A 23,648-nucleotide genomic window follows, 5' to 3' on the forward strand; every position below is an offset into this window, starting at 1 on the left:
ACCAGGCTGTGAGTTGCTGACTGCTTCACATGTCACAGGTCAGCATGCAGGGAGGATTACTTGTTCGTGCTAGAAGACACAGTTTTCACTCTGAGAAGCAGAGCAACTTCCTGATTATCATTCACCCTTAGTTATTGCACCACATTCGCAAGAAAGGGCCATTTGCTGTTGAGAACACTGCCCATTTTTATGGATACCGTATGTTGCTACACGAAATCAAGTGCCTAGGTATACCTAACTGTCTTGCCAAATTGTCTAAGCAAAGGGGGAAAAGAAAACGGCACTGCTGGGCGGGTGGGAGTGGTGTATTTGTTCTCCCTCTCATAAAAAAAAGCACTACCTTCAGGAAGAAGTTTACTATGAGTGTTGAATGAACGACTTAGTTCAGGAAATTACGCAAGTACATCTGCAGAGCCAGCCTCAATTTTGTCCTTTGGCTGACAAAAAAAACCTGAGAGATGCAAATAACTTACAAATACTTCCAGTCCATGTGTACATTCAGGGCCAAACTATGCTTTGAGCTGTAACACAAACCTAAGCTATCTTAGGCCAAAAACCCCTGACAGTGTTTTACTATCAGGTCTTGGACTGCCGAGCAAGTCAGGGGGACTCTGAGGACTACAAAGGCAACAAATCCAGAACAATATGCAAAATTATTTAGCACAGAAACGAACAAAAATAATCTGATTTCATAGGGAAATAGCTTCAAAATGTTGTTATATGGCAAATATCTTCTCCCTCATCTGCTTCAATTATCTGTCAGGAAGCAAACTCTGCAATGACTCACACACCAGCACACACGGCAGTGGCTCACGGTGCTGCTTCAGAGACGTTCTGTGCTCACAGGGGTCAGCACGGCCTGGCTCCAGACAGCACAGCCAGACTCTCCAAACAAGGTCTGCACAGAATACACTTCAGTCCTGCCTGCTGGGAAAGGCAGTGGTGCTTCAGGACTACCTATAAGTTCACCTCTGTTGGCTGCACAACAATGAGGTAACACAAAAGGCTACCGTTTCAGCTTGGCCATGAGCCTGGCTCCCTCAGGGTCACACTTTGCAGGTGGATTAATCTTGTTCATTTCCTGTCAGTATCTAAGGAACAATCTCTGGGCCTTGGCAAAAGCTGAGGCAAGAAGGCAGGCGGGGTTCCAATGAGTAAAAGAATAAATACCGTGTTCGATGAAGAGAGCCAGAATATGCCAACAGGATCTCAAAGGAAGGAGTATCTTCCCCCACCAGAGAGGACACAGGCTCCAGTTCAGCTACATTGCTAGCTGCATGCTAAGATCAGTACTTAAACAAAACATAGAACACCTATTTACACACCTAAAAAGCTGGGTTTTTTCAGGAACTGTCACTTCACAGCTTTTAGCTGGCAGAGAGGATGTTTTGAAGATTCACTCCCAGTTACATAGCTACTTCCATTTCAGAAAATGCTTCTGAGTTTCAGAAAATAAAGGGAGTATAAAAACTTCAGCTTCAATACTTTGGACCCTGCACTTTGTTCAATTACATCTCAAGGCTACCAGGAACACGGTTTCTCATAGTTTATAAACAGGAAAAGTGAGTTTGTGGATAGCCTTCTGTCTGATAAGTAGACAGACAACCCAACCGCTGTCTGGACAGCAGCAATTTAGCTTCACCTAATGAGTTTACCAATGTGCAAATCTGATGCGGTGACTCCTTTGTTTAAGGAAGTTTTGAGGCTAAAAATACTGGTGATGAAGCAAATCAAAGGACAATTCATATCAAGGGAGTATTTTGTGACAGGTGAAGGTTACGGTTGAGATAATCATCACCTATGTCTGACAATGTGGCTTTTGTACTGAAACACAAGGGTGAACTAACAAAGCCAGTGGCTGCAAATGCACATGAGCACTGAAGCTCTACCACAAAGGCCAGCAGAGCAGAACAGACTGCAGAACAAAACTGAGCATCATTATCCTGATTACACAGGAGAAGAAGAGAAATTAAGAATATCTGATGGCTTGCATGAGACTGCCCTGACTCAGAGGCGCAGCAAAGAGAACGGGGCTTCTGAGACTGTCACTGCACAGCACCCTGCTCACTGAGTTTATGCCTCTTGCTGACCTGATTTGTTAATCAAGGCCCACAGCTCACACCGAGCAATTATGCCCAACTGCCTCAAGTCCCATTAGTATGCAGCTAGCACCAGGCTTGAGGGACTGCATGCATGACAGCATGGCAAGAGAATTCAAAGTACCAAACTGGAAACAGAGTCCAGGAAAAATGTGTTTGTCAAGAGGGGCACAGTGCTGCTTTTAGACAGCACTGAACAGTCATGTACAGGGTGGGAACAGCAGCATGGGACACAATGCTGAGGGTGCCTGCAGACTGACCAGTGGCCCACTGGAAGCATCCCCTGTCAGCAATATCTCTGAATAGAAGAAAAAAAAAGAGGTTGCTGTCAACACAGCACATGAGAGCTGCAGCACAGCCTGCAATGCAAGGCATGGTTTAGATGAAACATCAATATTTAAGGCCAAGTATTCTATGACACAAATCATTTGGAAAGAGGTGAGTAAACCTCACTTAGATGGAAAGCTAGGAACAAACAAGAACCAGCAGAAAGCCACGAAGAGACACAAGCAAAGCATTTTACTCTTGCAAAGCAGGAACAATTTATTCTCTATGCGCAGCCTATAACAAGCTCAAACTGAAGCAAGAAAGATTTGGAGGGGGTGAAAAGGAGAGTGCATGTTAAATCTCCAAAACCTAGTGGAGGGTTAACAGTGAAGCACATGAAAAAAGGAGCTGTGCAGCAACCATCACTGAAAGCTTTGGAAAACCAGTTAAAGCACTGGTCAGACCCAGGATACCTGTTCCTGCATGAGGCAAGTGTGGGACTCTAGCTACAGCATTATCTCCAGGTTGCTCAGACAACCTTTTGGTCTCATACATCTTCTCCAGGTCTGAAATCTATCGTTGCTCTTTTACAGTTAAAAGTTGCAAACAATTGCTTAGAGCTCAAGAGCGACAGCTTATCTCATGCTTCCAACTAAACCACCCAGTCTTACTAAGAAAGAGAAAACATTATCTTTACTTACAAATCCTGTAATGTATATACGCATTAAGCATATCTGTAGGCATACATCATCTATTCAAGAACTGCTCACACTGCAGGCACAGAGTAGCTTAAAGTCTGTCCATGCTATTGCTAAGGCTTTCGAAATGTTGGGAGGTATTGTGCAATAATGGACTGACTTGGGTGAAGGGCAGTGTCACAGAACACTAGAGGGGACAAACATGCACATAAAGACAGAAAATCAGGAGGTAAGAAAGGATGTATCTCAAAGGCAGCCACAGGAGAACCAAATGGCCCACCCTAACCCCAAGGTAACAGAAGGAGGCAAATAGTGGAGATTTACTACAGGAGGCATAAAACACTCACGCTGGATATTCAGGCACTTTTCCCTTGAAGGCAGGCAGATCACAAACGTATTCATTGTACAGCCACTTCACTTTGAAGTGTAAATTCATATAGTCTGCACTTTTACACAGTCTGTGTTTCTCATGCTCTGTAAGGAAGGGAAAAATAGCAGTTAGGTCTGAATTCACCACTGTCACCACACCAGGCACAGGAAGAACTTCTAAAGCATGACTGCAGAGTGTAAGGGTGTTGAGGATGAAGCACCTATAGAGACACAAAATATTCACAACACAGGATTTTGGCAGCAGGCAGGAGCTCTTGGAGATTGGGACCACTGGGGCTCTGGAGTTTTTTCTGTAGCTCCAATTAATGCTTCCATTTGTTGAACATTTTTTTCTTGTCAAAGCAATAAAAACAGAGCAATCTCTCATGGCCTTTTCATTTAATATATCACAGTTGAGACTCCATCTTTGCAGGAGAAAAATCAAAGCGAGCAAATCTGTTCATTCTTGGATATAAACAAAGGCAATACCAACATGTTACACTACATCCCCTATCAGACAAGAGTAGAAAGCACCAAGAGCTTGACAGTGTGACTCAAGCAAGATCAAATGAGCTACATAGGAACTGGAGCCTTCCCTGCTCCCATTTGAAGAAATTAATGATATTTCTCGGGAGACAAGGCAGGGTCTGCTGCTGAGCTTCTTCCTCCTGCCAGGATTCCTTATGTTTTTATACCCAAGCAACGCTGGGAAAATGCAGTTTGTCCCTGTATAATGCCAATACCTCCCTCCACAACACAACTGTTCCCACACACCTACACCACTAAAGCACTGGCCATAATCAGACTGGTGTTTCCGCAGAGAATCATCTCCACAGACCACTGTTCCCCTTCCTTATCAGGAGAAATGTACAGTCCATGTCTTCACCCTCAAGGCCCTCCACAGCCTATATCCACACTACCATCTTTCAGCAATTGACTCCCACCTCTGATCAGCCCACAATTCTATATTTAAAATACTTGTTAAGTTCTCCCAAAAGCAGCTCAACGCTTTCTCCCAAGCCACGCCTTGTGCTTACACAGGCAGCTCCTTCTACTGCACTGCTTTTCTTCAAAATCCTCCTTGAAGAGATTAAAATTAATGCCTTTTTCACAATATGAGGACTCAGCAGCTGGCTTTTGCCTGCACTGTGACCCTGCATTATCAGGTTATCAATTCTGCACTGCCGCTCCCCAGTGCCTCCTGTCTGTATCCAGCTTTCTACTGCCAAGCTTCACAGCAGGAATACACTTTGTGCCAAGCTTCTTTGTTCACCCTAGCTCCACAGCAAGCTGCTAGCCCATGACTACAATGTGAGATATTATACTAAAACATACATGATTTTGGCTTAGACTCAGGTTTTTATCCCAGTATTTGACTTTGGACTCTTCTTTCTACCTTTGATGTGGAAACCTCATCACTGATGTAACTTTCCAAGGGCACCACTGCTGATGTGCAAAGAGGTTTCAGCTATGTTAAAAAGTGGGAGTCTTTTTCTCAATTTTGAATGGCTTATTAACTGATAGGCATGCTTATCTTACAACATTACCTATTTTCAAGTAAATGTCAATTCTTGCAACTAATTGAAAATATGGAGAAACTTCCACATCTCGCCTGAAGCTTCATTAACATGCACAAGAATAAAGTCCAAATCAAGTGTGAATTATCCAACTGAAAATACAAAATCCAGAGTAATGTTCATGCAAAATTTTTCCATAAACCTTGTCAACTGCCAAGCAGTTGAATGTTCCAGTGATTTGCCGGCAAGCTTTTGTGACAGTGTAATACAGACTTCCTTCTAGTTCACATGTCACAGATCCACACAGATACAATCTCAAAAAAAAAAAAAGAGAAAGAAACCCAATCTTTGTTTAAAAGAAATTAAAATGCCCAATATCTGAGAGACATAATCCTCAGGGGTGATGGTTCAATGGACAAGTTACATGTTCTATGGTCCATTTCACTCCACAGGGAGCTGTGTAAAGTCCATTCCTGCTTTATATTAATAATCTCATATCTTTCTTGAGCACTAAGAAAGCAGGAGTATACTCAGCATCTGAACTGCTGACCCTCTGCTATCCCTCAAGCAACGGTAGAAGAAAATGAGAACTCCCTCTGCAGACCTAAAACTGGAAACAAATAAAGCAATAACTGTGCCTGCTCTGCTCCCTGTGAGTGAGGAAACCGATGGACAATTATAACTTCATTAACTCGGATGTGTGCTGCCGCCAGTTGCTGCTCCCGCGTGTGGAAAATGCTATTCCTGCTGAGGAAAGGTCTGACTTGGATGTAAAAAGGACTTAAATCAGATTTAGTTCCTCAAAATTAAACAATGCACTAAAAGCAAGCAATTCGAGCCTTTTCCTGTTCTCTATGACATCTGAAATACTTCTAAGTTGCAGAAGAAGATGCAAAGCAGCCACAGAAGCATAAACCCAAGTACAGCTACTAGGACTACCTGGCCATCTAGGCACTAAAGGAGACACTTGACACTAAGGGAAAAATCACATGAAACTAAAAGAAAGAAGGAGAGGTCTTACCACCATAAAAGAGAACTTTACGTATTCGAAAGAAAGGAGGGGCTTGTGATAGAGAAAAGACAAGAATGAACAGCTCAAACATTCTGGAAAACCAAGAAAGCCAACAAAAACCCAAACCCCCCTCATCCCCAGTTTGCACCATCTGCCTTTCCCCATTTAATGGACCCCGCACAGTTTTGATCAGTTGCTTCCTTTGTAAGTGGAAATGTTTAAGACCACCTGAAGGTGACATGGAAACACATCAGTCAGAGGCATACATTGAAAACCCATTTTAGAAAAAGTAAAGTGAAGATCTTGGCAGCCATCAGTCTTAGAACATTTCTGTTCTGCTTTATAACCTGCTGGCTTTTAAAGAGCTTAGCAGCAGCAGCAGCTGCAGAACAGCACACAGATTTGTACAGCAACTGCTGTGTTTTATCCTGAAAAGACCACAGAGTTCTCTAAGTCTCCCACACTTCCTTAGCAGATTTCAGCTGCAAACAGCCTCCTACAGAGAAAAGCTTTTAGAGTCACCAAGGCCATATTATTAATGCATTAATAGGGAACTGCTCCCTAGCAGCACACTTTCTAGTGTTATGTCCAGTTCTACTTTTCAGGCAGACACTCTTTAATCACAGATTTTTTTCTTGATTGTAAAGCTACTTTTCATGGGTTAATTTCTAGCAAATAATGCCAAGTTTCTGTAAAGAAACTCTAACAGGTACCAAGGCTGTTGAAGCGCCAACACTTTAGATAGCTGGCATCTGTGTGTGCCTCTGATCCCCTTCTTATTAGAAGTGAGAAAGTGGCAGAATGATTTATTTCAATCCTGCCTGCCAAGTCTACTCAGTCTCTCTTCCTATCAGAGGTGTTTCCAATTTGCAGCTCTCCTAATACTGATGTGTCCAAACTAAGATGAAACGTTGCTGTCAAGGATGATGTTGGTTTTCTATTACTGTCTTTTAAGGTGTTCCTAGCAAAGGAAGAGCAGAAGCCTCTTTACTTGGGGCGTTTGTGCTTTCCGGGTGACAGAGGTTTCAGAAAGGACAGTAAGAAAACTACTAACTACAGTTAGTGTGCTAACAGAGAGGCTATCCAGCTGCTTGAGCACCAGGCAGTGTCCTGGGGTGGAGCCAACTGTATGGCTTGGAAAATCATCCTCTACCCTACACGGACTCCAGGGTAACATGAGCCTTCCAGCCAAGTCTGGGACATGTGTATCTGACCTATTTTACTCTTGGGCTGATGGGGAACAAGGGACACTTCTCAAAGACCCAGCAAACAGGGAAGTGCTGGGTCTGTTGTGCATGGTGCCTTGAGCAGTCACTGCTTTAGAAGAGAGAGAAAACAAGTGGGGTAGATACTGGAGCTTCTGCTCTGTCTCAGACACCGAGTCTCCTTAGGACAGTCAAAGGAATAAGATCCAGCAGTCAAACACACCGCTGTCATGACTACTGCTACCAGTCGCTGAACATATCTTATACAGAGAATAGGCGTTTCATTTTTATGACTCAACATTTTACACATTAGCAATCTAACTCTTCAGAAGGTGCCCAAAGGACACATTGCTGCAGCATCCACAGGCTGGCACGAGTTCTGGATCTGAAGCCCTTAATATTTCAGGTGTAAATTAGGATTTATGCATTGTCCTGCACAGGCTGCATGGTGCATATGGGGTTAAGCTCCAGCTGGGAGAGGCACAATGGGGAAAAAGGAAAACAACTCAGTCAGCCAGGCACCGATCTCCAGCTCAGAGAAGCCATCTCCCACGTGAGCCTCCCAACTCTCTTGCACACTGCCTACTAGAGAGCAGTGTGGAAGCATCAGGCTGGAAGGAGGAAGGGGGCCATTTCATACAGCCAGGTCTGCACTCTTTCTAATCCAGAGCCTCCTTAGAGCACATACCCTCCATTTCTACAGCAGCAGTATAGTCTTTCAAGTCTTCTTTGCAGATCTGTTTATTGCTGGCATAAAAACTACTGAACATTAAAGCTAGTGTTACACACGACATCCAAAGTGCTAAAACTACGGTTAACAGATGAAAGTCTTTGTCTACTCACAGCTACGCTCCACCAAGGAACATGAACTTACCACTTGGTGAGGTGAATGAGCTCATGTTATCCAGAACTTAGGAACAGAACATAAGGGAAAACACCATGAGGAAAGTTCGGGGCAAGTGTTATACTCTGTGTTCATGTGCACATATCTCAAAAAAAATAGATTAGCTTTTGTTGCAGAGAGCTCCTGATGCACACAGATCTCGAAGCAGACAAGAAATGTACCCAGGGATTATGCCACAGACTGGGAAAAAGAATATAAAACTCTTGGTGCAGGTTAACTGGTAGAAAAACCAGCAACTGAACCTGAGAAATGACAGAGCCAAGAGCTGAGGCTGGCAAATCTAATTATCATTCCACACATCATTTAATCAGTTTCATTTAATCCCTTTTTCCCTAGTTTAAAAAAAAATGCAGTGAGCTAATCCAATCATCTGTATTTAAAATATATGTAGTAAGACCTGTAATTGAATTATTGTAGAGCTTGTTTTAAAGGTTATCTTCACAAGTTTCTGAAGAGCAAAGCAGTGAGGAATCACACTTGCCTCAAATAGAATTCTGCACCCTAAGCATTTCTTGAATATATATTTGGAAAAGACACATCCTAACACAGACTCTATCACTGTTCAACTCTCCTGTAGAACTTCTACAGTTAAGACTACAAATAAATTACCATGCAGTTTTTAAATTTTTGTTCAAAATGCAAAATCCCTGTCCACCAGCTGCATTGGTATGAACATTCATCACTAATAAATATTTTGAAGAGGGATGGTCTTTTCATCAAGTATTTGGTATGCACTGAGGAACTCATGAGTGATACCAATGGTTGTTTTAAGAAGCTCACAAGTAACCAGAAGGATGTCAGGAAAAGGTAAACTAAGCCCAGAGTCATCAGTGGGGTCATGGTATGAGACACCAACAGAGAAAACCTGGGAGACCGAGCTAATCTGGGCACTGGCAACCAAATAAAGCAAATAAAAAACCCAGAAAAACATTCAAATTCATGTCCCCTTTGACAGTCATGCAATCTGTAACCTTTTTACAGCTGCATTTTGGATGCAACAGGGAAAGGGAGTCTTAGGGAGGTGAGCAACCAGATCTGGAGACATCCAATTCTCATGGCTGCAGACAAAGGAGGAAGTTAGGGTGCTTTCAACATGCAGAAGTGCAAATTCCATTATAAACTCCTGAAGGTGAGCATACAAGAGTAAAAGGAACCGTAGATCGGCTTCAGTTGCAAGAGACTGTAAAGCTCATCTCATTTCAAACCCACTGCCATAGGCAGGGACACCTTCCACCAGACCAGGTTGCTCAGAGCCCCATCCCACCTGGCCTTTAACACTGCCAGGGATGGGGCAAAACCAGCTTCTCTGGGCAACCTGTGACAGTGCCTCACCACCCTCATCAGGAAGAACTTTTTCCTAATACCGAATTTCAACCTATTATCTTTCAGTTTGAAGGCATTCCTCCTTGTCCTGGCACTACAAGCTCTTGTAAAAAGTCCTCTCCATTGTTCTTGTGGGCTCCCCTTCAGGTATCCCAGTTAGATCACCCTGAACATTAAACAAACCCAATTCTCTCACTTTTTCTTCACAGGAGAGGATCTCCATCCCTCCTATATAAATAAGGACAAAATTGAAAGGGGAGCTAAAATGGTCTGCAGGAGCAAACAGTTTCTAGGGAAAGAGAACATGAAATTATCACCATTGCCTTATCTCTAACACATGAGCAAGTAGCGACAGTCACTATAAAAGAGACTCCTCAACATAGTAGGTCACAGTCCTTCTTCCCACTGCCTGTTCTTACATGAGCTTGACCTCACAAGACAAAGGCACTGTGGGGTACAAGCATATATAAAAAGTTCCTAATACAGAAGTGAGAACATTTCATCCAGCCCTGCAGCCTGTCAGATTCAAGCCTACAGCTGGCAAAGAGTGTCCCCCCCACAGCACAGTTTCTACATCTGTTGCACTGACAGAGATTAATAAAATAAATGGAGTAAATCTTTTTCACCTACAGAGCAACCCCACAGACTGTTTCCAAAGAACAAAATGCAGGCAGCTCTCTTGCTGGCAGCATTTTTTTCCTACCAATCTGAAGAGTCTAATTGGCTGTCACTCCTATAAGTGAGCTCAGATCAAAGTGGGGACAAGTGGATTGAGCAAAATTTTTTGAGTGCCCAGAAGCAGTAGCTTGACTTGGGTTTGGAATGTAAATACAGCTAGCATGCTGCAGACAGCAGAGGCATTTCTGTTTTATCACAGTATCACCTTATGAATGATCATAAAGCCCAACCCTGCAGAGACAGTGCGAGCCGGATGCTCTCTGAAATTTTTGAAAAGTTGGTGAGATTGTGAAAATCAATGTACAGAACTAAAATCAAGTTCAGAAACCCACCATCAGAACAGTACTGCAAGTAGCAGAATTCCCTTCTGGAAGTTTCCTGGGTTTTGCACGCCTAACTCATCTTCAGAAACAGTAAAATTTCTTCCTTACTAGGAGGTGGAATTACGCAAAGACTAATTCGAAATGAAGATGTCTGCAGCAGGAATTGTTCGAACAGCATCTTTCTGCTGATGGCATAGACAATCAGTGCTGTATTATCCAGGTAACTGGAGCCATGGCACAACCCAGAGTCCACCAACTTCTCCAACCATTTCTACCACAGTACAATGAAAAATAAAGCTGCTGCTGGCTGCTGATCCAAGCCATCATATCATCAGGCCAAAGAGAACTTCTGATTTCAAACCAGCTGGGATGTCAATAAACAGCCTGCAACACAGCCTGACGTGCAGGCCTACGCCTCATGTAGATCTCAGCCTCAGTTCTGACCCATAAAGCAGCTGTGCACAGACAAACAAACCACTAGAAATCCCTGCTCCGGTCAGTGGTGCTACTCATGAGCTTAAGCCTCATTTTCACCAAATGGATGGAGAACAAGAGATCAGCAAAAAGTCAGCTGGCAGCAGTGAGACATTCATTCTCTTACCTTCCATGGCATATTTCATATCCTGGGCAAAAAGACTCCACATGACCTCTGCACTGATCTTCCCAACTGCAAGCTCCTGAGGAAACCTGAGGGGACATTTAGAAAAGGCTTTGGCACACATCAAAGCAAAGGGCTCTTTTTTATTTAGCTCTGAGCTACACTACAAGCTGAAAAGCTCAACATTATAGATGCTTCCTTCACCCTAGATAAAGCACCAGATGAAAATTGGAGATCATGGACTGTACTCTGTGGCATAGATCAAGTAACCTGAAAAACTGGTTTTAACTCAGAAAGACAGGACCTGGATTCTTCTTTCCTAGAAGAGGTGTACACAGTCATTCTGGGAATGTGATCTCAATGCCCTTGCACCTTTTTCCTCTTCCTTGTCCATTTTTTTTTTCTTTCTCCTTTTAGAGGGTTAGTAGGCTGACAGGTGATTGCTATTCATGCTAAATCAAAGATGATTAGGGCATAATCCAGGTCTTTGTGTGTAGTACATTGTAGGATCTCTGTCCCTTTCTGCCCTGTGGGACTGTAGGAGGGGTATCCACCGGTTAAGCAGACCTATTTCAGAGTCCTTTCCAATGCTGTGCTGACTCCACCCAATGCAATCTCCCAGTGCTGCGCTGAACGCCACATTCCTAAACCACATTGTAAGACACCTCAGCACCACTATGTGCATTAATGTGCACCCCTGACTGCTCAACATCAGAAAAAACCAAAAGAACTCTCACCCCAGTTTCAGGTGCCTCCCTGAGTTCAGGATTGTAATAACCAGGGTTTGTGCTCGAACGCCATCGTAACTGAACCTTTTGAAACTCTTCCATCCCAATCAAAAAGTTATTTATATAGACAGAGACAGATAAGACAGAAAGACAGACAGACAAGATAAGTACTTCTATAAATGCACAAGTGACAGAAGAGATAGAAAGCAGTTTAACAAATAAAGCAGAGCACACACAGACTAGCAATAGTCATACATGACATGGAGGATTCTTACTGATTCAGGACTGGGGTATAAGAGTTCTTATCCTCTTCTATGATGGAAACTATCAAAGTGATGAGCTTGGGCCAGAAATCAAGGTTCCTTATGCTGGGGCCCTGTTCCTCGGGAGGAAGGTCCTGAGTTTTGTTCTGGGAAGGAAGCAATTGGAAAACCAGCATAAAATTTAAGGGGAAAAAAAAAAGCTGGCAGATGCAGATGACGATGCGAACACTAGTCACCTGTGGACCCTTTCTTCCAAAGAGCTTAACATTATTAATGACTGCTGGCAACTTGTCTGATCTAATGCAAAACACGGTAACATGCCAAACCATGTTGCTAGCTGGTAGCCTCAAACCCAACTAATCCCTGTTCTGTCATCTACCATGCCAAGACCAGGCCAGGCTCCAGGAGACCAGCTGAGACATCATTTGCCCTAAGCCTATTCCAAATACTTGCTCTTTAGGTACCTGGCTGGTGACTATATCCCCGCTGACATGCTGTGTGTGCATTACTACAGAGGCCAGTGGTGCTTTCACGCATTTGAGAAGAGTTTGTGTCTAGAGGCACCTCCTAAACCCAGTGCAGGATACTGGGTTCCTGAAAACAAGGTAAAATCTCACTGCTTGAGGTTTACATATGCTAATGACAGTTTCCTTGATCAGCCTACATTTGCTGTAATTGGCTTTTGCTCGCTCAAAGCTACATCAAACCTTCTCTTCACAAATAACTGCTGAGGCTGGCAAAATGCATTGTAATTAGTGTAAAACAGTTATCATCCTCCCCTTACTAATTAGTGCTCATTAATTGATTACAAATTTTGTGCACTCAGAAGATAAAAAGTCACGCAACTTTGTTTGTGCTGGCTTTTTGTATCAATTAGTATTCTTGCTATTATCTTAAGAAAATCAGAAAAATTGCATTTCTGCTTGCTTATCAGCTACTCACAGGATCTGTCTGGTACTCCCGACTATACAGCTCATGACAGTTGTTGAAAATGTACTCGTAGGTGGAGTTGAGGCAAGCCTTTACACAGTCCTTCACTACCTGGCTGGCTCGGGGTGGACTCTGCAGCTCTTGGACCTGGCAAGGGTATAACAAAGAGTGTCAAAGCAAGCACGGTTCATAAAACAAACAGGGAAAGAACACATCGCCATTTTGGAAACCACTCGGGGCTTGGTGGATCTCCTTCCAGCAACTTGTGACCTGAAACCACAAATGGGTCACTCCCCCCAGGCATAAAAAAGCAATAACAACACTTATCTCCCCACAGGACCACTTGAAGCATGAAAGAGATTTTGATGTGCCAAGGAAGATTCCCCAGAACAGACAGATCATGTGGCTTGATATGTATATAATCTGAACCAAACACACAATTTCTGCTGAATTTATAGGACTTTGTTACAAAGCCAGCGGGCAATCTTCCCCAGCATTGGAAGAATGTGCAACAGACCAGTGGAGCAGTTTACATCTGATCTGGAAAGTCTTGCTGAAGACCACTTGTCTGCCTTTAAATACAGAAAACTTGCATTAAGTACATCTTTCATCACAAACTTTATTAAATTTTAAAGCAACCAGAATCCTTAGGGACATGCCAACTGATACGCCTTGCAACAGCAGCTGTTTTCATTATTTCATTGTTACGTTGTTTTAGAAAAATGCTGCAGGGGTACTTTAAACTAAACAGACAGGCAATCATCACCCTGCAAATACAACTATAACCTAAAAATTTTGGTATTTTCAGTACCTCTAAACTTTTCAGAGTATTTCTATAAAGCAAACTTCCAACACAGACAGACTGTCTGAATTAATACTCTTAAAATAAAGTTCTAAATCATCATTTACCCTAGGGCTTAGGAGTAAAATTTTAAGCACTTCCTGAAGTAGCTCAAATTAAACACTTGCTTTGTTTTTGGTAAGACAAAAATTTTTAAGTGACATGTACTAACTGATAATGTAAGGTTGTAAACTTTTAAAAAAGTTTAGAAGCCAACAATCAGGAATATAAAATAATCTCATTACACACTGCTAGGACAATAAACTTAACTACGAAACCAGCACATTAGCATTCATAACAACTCTCCTGGATCTCTACTGAGAGATATTATCCCATTTCAGTATCTTATCCTCCACGAGAGAAACTCTAAAATATTTACTAGATAAAGGTAGTGAAAAACCTTCCTAAAGTTATTAAAAAAGCAAATTATCTTCCTGAAACTAGACAATTTCCTTTATTTCTCCTCCTCCTGGTTTTTTTTCTTTTTTTTTGGGGGGTGGCGAGAGGGTTGTACCGTCTTTATGACTCGAGAACAATAGGGAAAAACAATTTACATCCTCATAATGCAAAATACACAGAGGTAAAGACAAAATGTGGATGTTTATACATGGTCAGCAGATGATTTCCATTTTCCTTAAGTGTCTAAAGCACAGAAACATGAAACAATGGTTTGAAAATAGGAATCAACTCCTGGGGGAAAAAACTGCAGAGATGCCATTCCCATCCCCACCCATATCCCTACCTTCATCCTGAAAAAAGTGATGCTGGTGAGCAAATCCACTGTAGACTTCAGGTCCTGCAGCCGTTCACGGCTGCTGGCTGGGAAGTTATTCTGTTGACAGAAAAGGGAAATCCTGTTGGAAAGCACAGTCAGATCCATGCAAGGCTTCAAGCATGTGCTAAATAAGGAAACTGTCTTGGAAACATTTCCTGCTCAAGAAGCTTGCACCAGTCAAAACAATGCTCAATAAATAAGGCCTTTTTGCTGCAGGAGCTTATCTGTTTGCTTAATTAAACAGCTTCTCATACAAATAAACGTAAAGTCTGTGGATGCCAGGAGACTGACAGCCCTTGGTGGCAGGAAATCTCTCCTTGGCTGTAGAAAGAGCAGGCTGGGAACAGCCTCACCACTGGCAGACCTGGCCTTTTGCCTGAGATTGTGTGAGCACTTTCCTTTCTGCACTCAGTGCTTGGTTTTTTGGCTTCTCTTCTGAAAGGCCAAGGGGTGTGGTGTATTCAACACCTCTCCAGAGAAGCAAACAAGACCAAGAAAGAAAAATTAACACTGATCCCCTAAGAAGGTATTGGAACTAGCCAGAACCCTGTGAGATCCCATATGTAAATACATATGCTGAATGCAGCTAGCTTTGCTTCTTGCACAAAACTCTTCCCTTTCCGACCTCAGGCACTGTGCCCTTTCCTACATTCCCACTGTCTCCGACCTGTGTCCTTTAACAGCATTCATGTTCCTCAGCATGTCCTTACATTCAAGCTGATGTGAATGGTTTTGCTGCAAGTAAAACAGCAGGGGCAACCTTCTCTTGGACAGACTCTTCACATCTGCACTTTCAAAAATTATTAGATATGAAGGTGAAAAGGGTGGAGAGGAAAAAGTTTTAACTTTTTACTGAGGACTTGTAGAAAAATATGCTGTCTCTTGACAGTAGTAACTGAATATTACTGCAGTTCAGCTAACCACTGCAGGCAATTTGATGCTCTTTGCAGTCATTTGTAGATGTCCTTCTGAGACAACTCTCCTTTTAGAGTTAAGGTCTCCACACACGTACTCTCTGGAACTTAGGGTATTTATCGAAATCGAAGACTTCCATGGGTCAAGACCTAAATACAAACCATCTGACGAATGTAAATTGCCATCTCCTGTCTGGAAAGCTGCAAACTAACAACTTTTCTTACAGAATTTAACTTGCCCTATAGGGGTCTTAAAATAATTACTAAGTGCTCCCGTAATGCTTCAGCCATTTCTCTAAATATAATGGCAATTAGATTACACCTGAATTATTTAAACTACACAAATCTTTCCTGGTCCTTTATGTAAGATCTTACTTTTTTGTGCACAATCCAGTTGCATTAGCCACCAAAAACCAGCTTTTACTGAATACCAAGCAAACAAAAAAGGCAGCACAGCTACAGATCCCTATTGCCATGGGTTGGTAATTTTCTCTCTGCTACTCAGTGGATCAGCACTCTATTTAGACCTTCTCTTATTAGTAATGTAGCTTTAGAATAGCTCTTCCCACAATACTCCTTTTATCTTCTTTTGCACCTTGCCCCTTTTCCTTTTTGTTTTGTCTTCCTAATGCACTTCTCTTAATCTCCTTGTGTTTTTCTCCTCTGTATGTTTTTCTGTGTTTCAGGTAAATGCTGAAATCAGAAGTGGATAACTAAATAAAATCAAAGCTCATATTTGGCCACCATTTTCAAAATTTTCAATGAATTAGTCACCAATTGAAATAACATAGCAAGGAATTTAAGGGAAAAAAACCAGCCAGGTCACATGATAAGACAATGCTGACTCTGGAACAGCAAAGAAAGAAAGTGGAGGTTTCATGAAGCCTGTTGGACTAATGTCAACATTTGAAATTAATCTGCTGAAGTGGGGGGGATCTCAAATCTGACAATACATCACGATTCGAGTTTGCCAAACCTAAAGTAAGTGACAACATGGTCCTCTAAAATATTTCTGTCCTACCATAGAACAACTCTATTTTCCCTTTTTAGATAATACCTGAAGTAGCAGATAAGAGTAATTCAAATTATTTAATCCAATCCAATTTCTGGGAAAATAGCAGAGATAAGCACAGTTCACAATCCTCAAATTATTTCAGAAGTCTCGAGGAATTATAATGGAAGAAAAAAACAAGGTGTAAGTTCTATCCACGAGGAAAACAAAATGGTACATTTGAACAACAAGCTTGTCATGACAATTCCTTAAGACACAAACTGTGCAACAAGTTAGAAATGCAAGAGAAATCCAAATGGTGTGTTTCCCCATGCCCACTGGAATACCTGTAAGGATTCTTTTTATTCCCACTCACCCTGTACATTGAGAGATCAATCCGAAGTGAATTATGAAGCTGGTCCAGAAGCTTCACAAATCGTTCTTTCTGTTGAGCAGAAAACACCAATAAACATTCACATATCACCACTGTCCAATCCCAATTCAGAGTAAGCAGCAGGGTATCAGGTAATCAGTGTTACATCTCATGAGAGCAGGAGGAAGCAGTATGGATACACAGCACTGTGCAAACAGTACTTTCATTCGATTCTTGGATTTACTTTTAAACTGTAATTATTTCTGAAGTCTGTGAAACATCAGAATTGTCAGAAAAAACATTCCATTATCACTCTGAAGTTAGAGGCAGAACAGAAACCTCTTTGATTTTCTATCTGCAATTTACACTGAATTCGTATTTGAGAGAAAATGCTTATTCAGAGATTAATAAAGTACCAGCAGAAATGGGTCTAATTCAGAGCAATGACACAGCTCCATGATCTTATCTGTATCAGTGACCAGTACTACAGGCTTCTTGTGACATAACTTCTTGAGGTCAGGTCTCTCCACTGAAGAGGTCAGGTCTCTCCACTGAATTCTGATTTGGCATTGTGAACACCTCTTCAATCTATTTATAAATTCTCAATCTGATGGGAAGTATTAGCTTTTCCAAATACTTTTCCAGCATGCTCAACTCCTCCACAAGTTATATACAAAACATTTTAACCATTAGGAGGACAGACTTCTTTTGTGGTGGTGGTGATTTTTTTCTTAAAGCAGTTGCTGTTTTTAAAAACAAAGTTCTGAAATTACCAGATCACACAGTGTATTTTACCAACAGCACTAACATGCAGAGTTAGTATTGTTTGCTCATTCCATACCATCTGTGCTCCACTGCAATGTGAACACAAAGAATAAACATCACAATGCATTACACTGATTGATATCTGAAATGTGTGATGATCAAGACAATAAACCCATGCTCTTTGTCTGGTGTAAAAGAGTTCCACTGCTTCCAACTCCTCACAGATTTAATGTTCCTTAACAGAACAAGTTATTTACTGAAGGGTGAAAGCCCTGTAGGCAAATGAAAGAATGCCAATTGCAACACTACCAAACACACAAACCTACCCCAAAATTGGAGGCTGCAAAGCGGTCCGAAGCAGACACATTTGTGGAGGCAGTGGTGTGTGCATAATAAGCATTGATATTGGCAAGTAAGGTGCTCATCACAGCTGGCACGCCTGGACACATGTATTTAGAGGAGAGACACGCAAAATGCCTGCAAAAGGACAGCAATATAAGTCATTCTGGTCTCTTTTGTGCAGCAGACTTGACTTTATCCCTTTAATAGACCCCTTTTGCTGCTGGTGGGCACCATGAACAGATGGAAGTTACGTTTCATCCCTTTATAGAACTCCAGTATCTCAGAGCTTTTTTCAGAAAGATGCCATCTAGACAACAGCTCAAAACAAAGAGAAATCCCTTCACTGCAGCCATTTCCAGATCATAAAACAGCTTCTCAACCATTTGTTGCCAGCAGTACATGGCTTAGTGATGCCCCGGGTCCTGATGCCAATTCCTAGAACCAAGCCTGACACAAGGAAATTTACACAATTTGCTGCTGCTTGAGGCAGACACAGGTTGTGAGGGGTCATGAGGCAGCAGCAACTGGAAAGCATTAATGCCCAGTGAGAGTACACATTAGTATTTCTGTGCTGCACTTTTTATGGCTAACCCATTCAGCCTCCAAGAAGCATGCACATTGATTTGCATTTTCCCATTCTCTCATTAAATGCAAGGAACCCTCCTCCAGGAAATCTCAAAATTATGCTAGGAGCATCCAGGCTTGTGAAATGATTAAAAATTTTTTTTAAAAGTCTGTTAGACCTTAAAAAAAAAAAAAATTAGAGCTTAAGAGGTCTTATATCATGGGAAATGGCAAGTAAAGTTCATTCCAAGAGGCAGAAGAGATGGGCCATTTTTATGCAGAAATACTCACTAAATTCCCAGATTAAATCCAGGAGCTATTTTCCAAATGTAACTTTCTCCCTAAGGGACTCATAGAATCATAGAATAGTTTGGGTTGGAGGGGACTTTTAAAGGTCATCTAGTCCAACCTCTTCAGTGATCAGGGACCCCTTTCACCACATCGAGTTGCTCAAAATCCTATTCAACATGATCTTGAACACTTCCAGGGATAGGACATCTACCACCTCTCTGGGCAGCCTAGCCTATCCATCCACTGTTTCACCACGCTCATGGTAAAATATTTCTTCCTTTTATCTATCCTAAATCTAACCTCTTCAAGTTTAAAACCATGCTTGCTGCATGACACTTATGTACCAGTTGGTCATTTAGGTACTGGGTAAATATAAGCACATGAAATGGCTTGGTTTAGCTTTGAGAAGAGAAGCCATGAGGACTGGGGATCTAATCAGAGAGGCAGTAGACCTTCATCCTTGGAAATTTTCCACACCCTTGAGCAGCCTAGTCCAACTTTCAAGTTAGCCCTGCTATAAGCAGTGACTAGACTTCCAGAGAAATCTGCCAATTCTTTTCTATTTTGGCTTAAACCAATAGGCAGAAAAGCTGCTTGCAAGGTGACATAAGTACAGCTCATAACTCATCTAAGGACCCGTAACCCAAAACTTTCAGCTTCTATGTGAAAAAGTTCACTTTTGTCTGCTACATTTTATATTACATTTGAAAAAAGAAATGAGCTAAGCATAGCAATACTAGTCTTTAAGAGGAAGAATGACTAATCCCAAATCCAAGCAAAAGTATACAGACAAGGAAAAGGTTCTTTGAAGATACAGCACTGCATTAGCCTAGCTCCGAAGAGGACAAATCAGTGGCACCATTACTCAAACTTTCTTCAAATGCTTTCAGCAGCACCTGGGAGATCAGTCACTTCAAAGGACTGTAACACTTGCCACAACAGACACATAGGACAAATACTTCCACAAAACCTCATCCCTTCTCATATCATCAGAAATCTCCAGTGGGAACCTTGAGCAACACCTTTTTAACAGAAGAATTCTCAAACAGGGATTTGAGAGTCTCAAAACAGAAATGGCAAACAATAATTTCTAGACTTCGAGGACACCAGTGATTCAAGGACAGGCGGTCTCTTCCCTCGCGCAGTAAACCCCATAAGGAGCAGCTGTCACTGCCAAGCTTTCCATTACCGATACACTTCATCTTCTAAATAGTAAGAGTCACATCAATTAGTTACACCAATTATCAGCACTCAGGAACACAAGAAATGCATCTTACGTCATGGCCTGGTATATTGACTCAATGCCATAACGCATTGCAAATTCATCCACGATCTCTTGGGCTGTCTCATCAAAATACACCTTCCATGCATCATCTCCTTTGGCATCAGGGATCTTCACCACCCCATTCCCTTGCACATCTGTGAGATGGTGAAAGAGGTTCTGAAACACAAAACAGGAACAAGTTTGTATCTGAGGCTGCTGAAGCCTCTAAGTAAGATTCATGAAGAGCTTGGAACTGCTGAGGTGGTGGCACTAACACAAATTTCTTCATTTTCCTCTTTCTTTCCCCCTGCCCACTCTGTATTTTCTTTTACCTTCTTTTCTTCTTGTAAGAATCTCATAGCTGAATTTTTCACATGCTTACCTACAACTTTACCCAGCAGACATTGTGAACAATGCAGAAGAGTGCTTCAGTGCATTGAAACTATACACTAATTAGTTTGCCTGAAACCTACGCATTTCTGTCCTCAAAATGAAAATGCCTTAATACGGACAAGCTATTTAAACTAGCTGACATTACAGCTCTGTATCAGTGTTGTAATTATTATTATATGGAACAGTCCAAACAGATTTTTTTTTTCCTGAAAAGAACACCCTTAAGATCACCCCTAACAACTAGACACTTGCATTATTATTCAACATAACCCTTCACTTTATCCAACACTGGAAAAGTTTTCAGCTATCATTGCTATGCAGAAACTGCACATTCAGCTCAGTGGGTTACTCAGTAATCCTCAAATTCATGTCACTTACAGATTCATCACCCTTTCAGACAGCTGGCTCCCTACAGTAAGGGATGCAAAAGTCTAATGATCTCATTAGGAGATCGAGGACTCTGCTTTACACTACTATTTTTCCTGATTGTATTATTCTTGTTGCAAATCATCTTCATTTTGGAATACACAAAAGAAAGAAGGTGATAATAAAAAGATACCTATTTGCAAAAAAAGAGCAGCAAGTGATCATGCATGTTCAAAGGACAAAACCAAAACAGCTTACCAAATAATAGCCATCACTGAATTAAAAAACAATAAATATGTACTGAAGGACACAACACAGCCTCCTAAAAGAAGCCTACTTTCTGAGCTTCATACCTACCTTACAGAGAGCTCCCTGGTAAGGCTAGAAGACACCACAGAGCTCATCCAGCTCAACGTCTGGATAAATATGTTGTTCCTGTAGATGAACATTCCTCTCTGTGATACAACTGTCCTTCTCTGTCTAAGATGAACTTGCTTAACCCTCACTGACCTCAGGATATTCTTGTATACAGGACTCTGACTACTCTTCCTTCTTCAGGCACTTTTGAGACTGACCCTGCTGCCTGCCTTTTCTTTGACACAGATAGACTGGGCATCTCTCCAAGACAGGGTTTTCCCTTTAGTCCTTCTCATAAGTCATCTTTGGATTTCTCCCCACTTCTGCAGCACTGCCTGTGCAGCTCAGTCCATCCTGAGACAGGTCAGTGCCCAGAAACCTCAGTTTAATCTTCTGTTCCCCAACAGTTGTTCATAACTACACACCACTGCAGCAGCACCGAAGAATTTATGCCACCAATACCTGCATCACTTAACAGCCCAAGACAGAGACTCCCTCCTCAATCAGAATTTACTCATAATGATTTTAGTATGCTTCCTCTAAAGAAAGACAGAGGTACAGCACATGTTGAAAACATCAGTCAAGGAAATTCAGAGGTTTCTCATCATGGGCTCTGAGTGAAACCAAAGCCTGATCTCTGCCTGACAGTAGCACAGCTGTGATAGTGGGACAGACTGAGCCAGCCAGTCCCCAGTGTGGGGGAGACAGCTTAAATCTGCCTTTGCCTCCCTGACAAATGTGGGTTTGATGATTCAGTGTGTTACCAGGCCTGCATGGGAGGGAAAAGAAGGCTCATCTAGGGCAAAGAGGAACATTTCAAGGAAATAAAGGTCAGAAGATTGCTTTTTCAATAGTCAGAAAGAACAGTGTGATATTCCCACTTACCTCATGAAGGCAAGTGTACTGAATATGATATGGAGCCACCTTCTCCTCGCCTTTGATCTCCACACTGATTTGCAGGCGGATAGCCCCAGACACTGCAGACTTATCTGTTCGCTTCTCTAGAAGGCAAAAACATCAGCAATTATATGCATTGTTCATGTTCAGAGCACAGCCATCTCGGGGTGACAACTATGGCACGAGAAACTGCTGGACCATCGGGCTGAGTCACCACAGAGAAAACTTTCTCTTTTCTTTCAAAACACTAAATAATACCAAGTAGACATCAGCAAAACAACTGCCATGATACACCCTCAATATGACATATCTAACTACAACTACGCACATTTTTAGACATAAGACAGCCTTTCTGTCAGCAAATGTGCTACAGGGTCTCGGATTCGGTCAGCTGAACTAGAACCACCAAGGACAGATTCCTTTTCTGAGAACAGTGCTGACTGATGTGGAATTTGTCCCTAACTTCACCAGAGCCCTGAACTCCTTGGAACTGGTGGTTGTCCCTATCAAGAAGATTTTGGATCTCCTAGGAGATGACAAATCCACAGTGCCTGTCAACTCAGCACCATCTGGCTGCTTGCTGGTACTTTCTACAACAACCACTGGAAAAGGTCTCAACAACTTGGCAGCCCAGTGCAAGGCACCTGATAGCCTTACAGACTGGTAAAATGCTTCTGTTGACACTAAAAAAAAGAACACAGTACAGCATGTCTCCAGCAGAGGGGAAGTAGAATCCTGCTCCAAGCATTTCTCCCATTGTACTTTTCAAAGGCTGACAGAGAAAAACCATCAACCTTCTGACACATTATACTCCATTTTAACTGGGATCAGCTTTGCAGCTGCTCTGCAGCAGCATCATATGCCCCTGAAACCATGTAAACTTTTTTTTCCCTTTCTTGCCAATTGTCCACATGCATCCAAGTGCTCTCAAACATTCCCAAACCAACAAGCGACACACTTGCAGTCCCAAGGCCCTGCTCACCAAGGTTGTACCACACATCCATTTCTCCACTCAGAGTGCGAACTTCAATAATTGTCTGCCCCAGGAAATCATCTGACTCGCGTTTCAGCCTCTGCTTGACACGAGACTTGATGTCATCATCTTCATCCCACACTCGCACCTTGATCCGGTCAGAGGAATTATGGCACTCACTGCAAACAAGAGAAAATGTAATTTCAAGAGTGCGCAGTGCAGGCAACATTTATATGCTACACACTCTGCATTCCTCATGACCCACTCCTCCAACATCAGAGAGATGTATTAGCAAAGTGTAAACAATGTGTATTTTTTCAAAAGTGGAGTGTCTGATACGAACCATGTAACAACTTTTTGGTGCACTCTAAATGCTCGTGTGACATGGCAGATGCTGCACTCCAGATGCACGCTGAAGCACTGCACTGCCCTGACCTCAGCCACCAATTTCTGACTTCCTAAGTGGCTGTGACTCTGCTACTTGTCCTTACTCTCAGCAGCAGCTCACAGAACTTGGGAATTCTCTTCACAGCTGTCAGTTTTGCTGTAAAGCCCACAGAAGCCTGGGGATAGCTAGGCTGGTTAATGCCAGCATACACCCCCGCCAAAAATGACAATCAGCATCTAA

General features: G+C 42.2%; 1 protein-coding gene across 14 annotated transcripts in view; it reads right to left on the reverse strand.

Moving 5' to 3' along the window:
• The window catches only part of UNC13B (unc-13 homolog B), a 213,406-nt gene that overhangs the window by 37,526 nt on the left and 152,232 nt on the right, over positions 1-23,648 (reverse strand). For 7 of the 14 annotated variants that reach the window (XM_048290582.1, XM_048290583.1, XM_048290581.1 and 4 more), the window contains 10 exons: positions 23,030-23,199; positions 22,036-22,151; positions 20,048-20,211; positions 17,900-18,050; positions 16,812-16,880; positions 14,498-14,587; positions 12,927-13,061; positions 11,997-12,130; positions 10,997-11,082; positions 3,412-3,538 (listed from right to left, as the gene is read on the reverse strand). In XM_048290582.1, coding sequence (XP_048146539.1) covers positions 3,412-3,538; positions 10,997-11,082; positions 11,997-12,130; positions 12,927-13,061; positions 14,498-14,587; positions 16,812-16,880; positions 17,900-18,050; positions 20,048-20,211; positions 22,036-22,151; positions 23,030-23,199 — 1,242 coding nt within the window. Of the gene's footprint in view, positions 1-3,411; positions 3,539-5,971; positions 6,014-8,041; positions 8,078-10,996; positions 11,083-11,996; positions 12,131-12,926; positions 13,062-14,497; positions 14,588-16,811; positions 16,881-17,899; positions 18,051-20,047; positions 20,212-22,035; positions 22,152-23,029; positions 23,200-23,648 lie in introns of all 14 variants that reach the window. The other 7 variants (XM_048290580.1, XM_048290571.1, XM_048290570.1 and 4 more) reach the window with 2 other exon arrangements.

The sequence above is a fragment of the Corvus hawaiiensis genome, chromosome Z (genome assembly GCF_020740725.1).
Source record: "Corvus hawaiiensis isolate bCorHaw1 chromosome Z, bCorHaw1.pri.cur, whole genome shotgun sequence".
Classification (NCBI taxonomy): domain Eukaryota; kingdom Metazoa; phylum Chordata; class Aves; order Passeriformes; family Corvidae; genus Corvus; species Corvus hawaiiensis.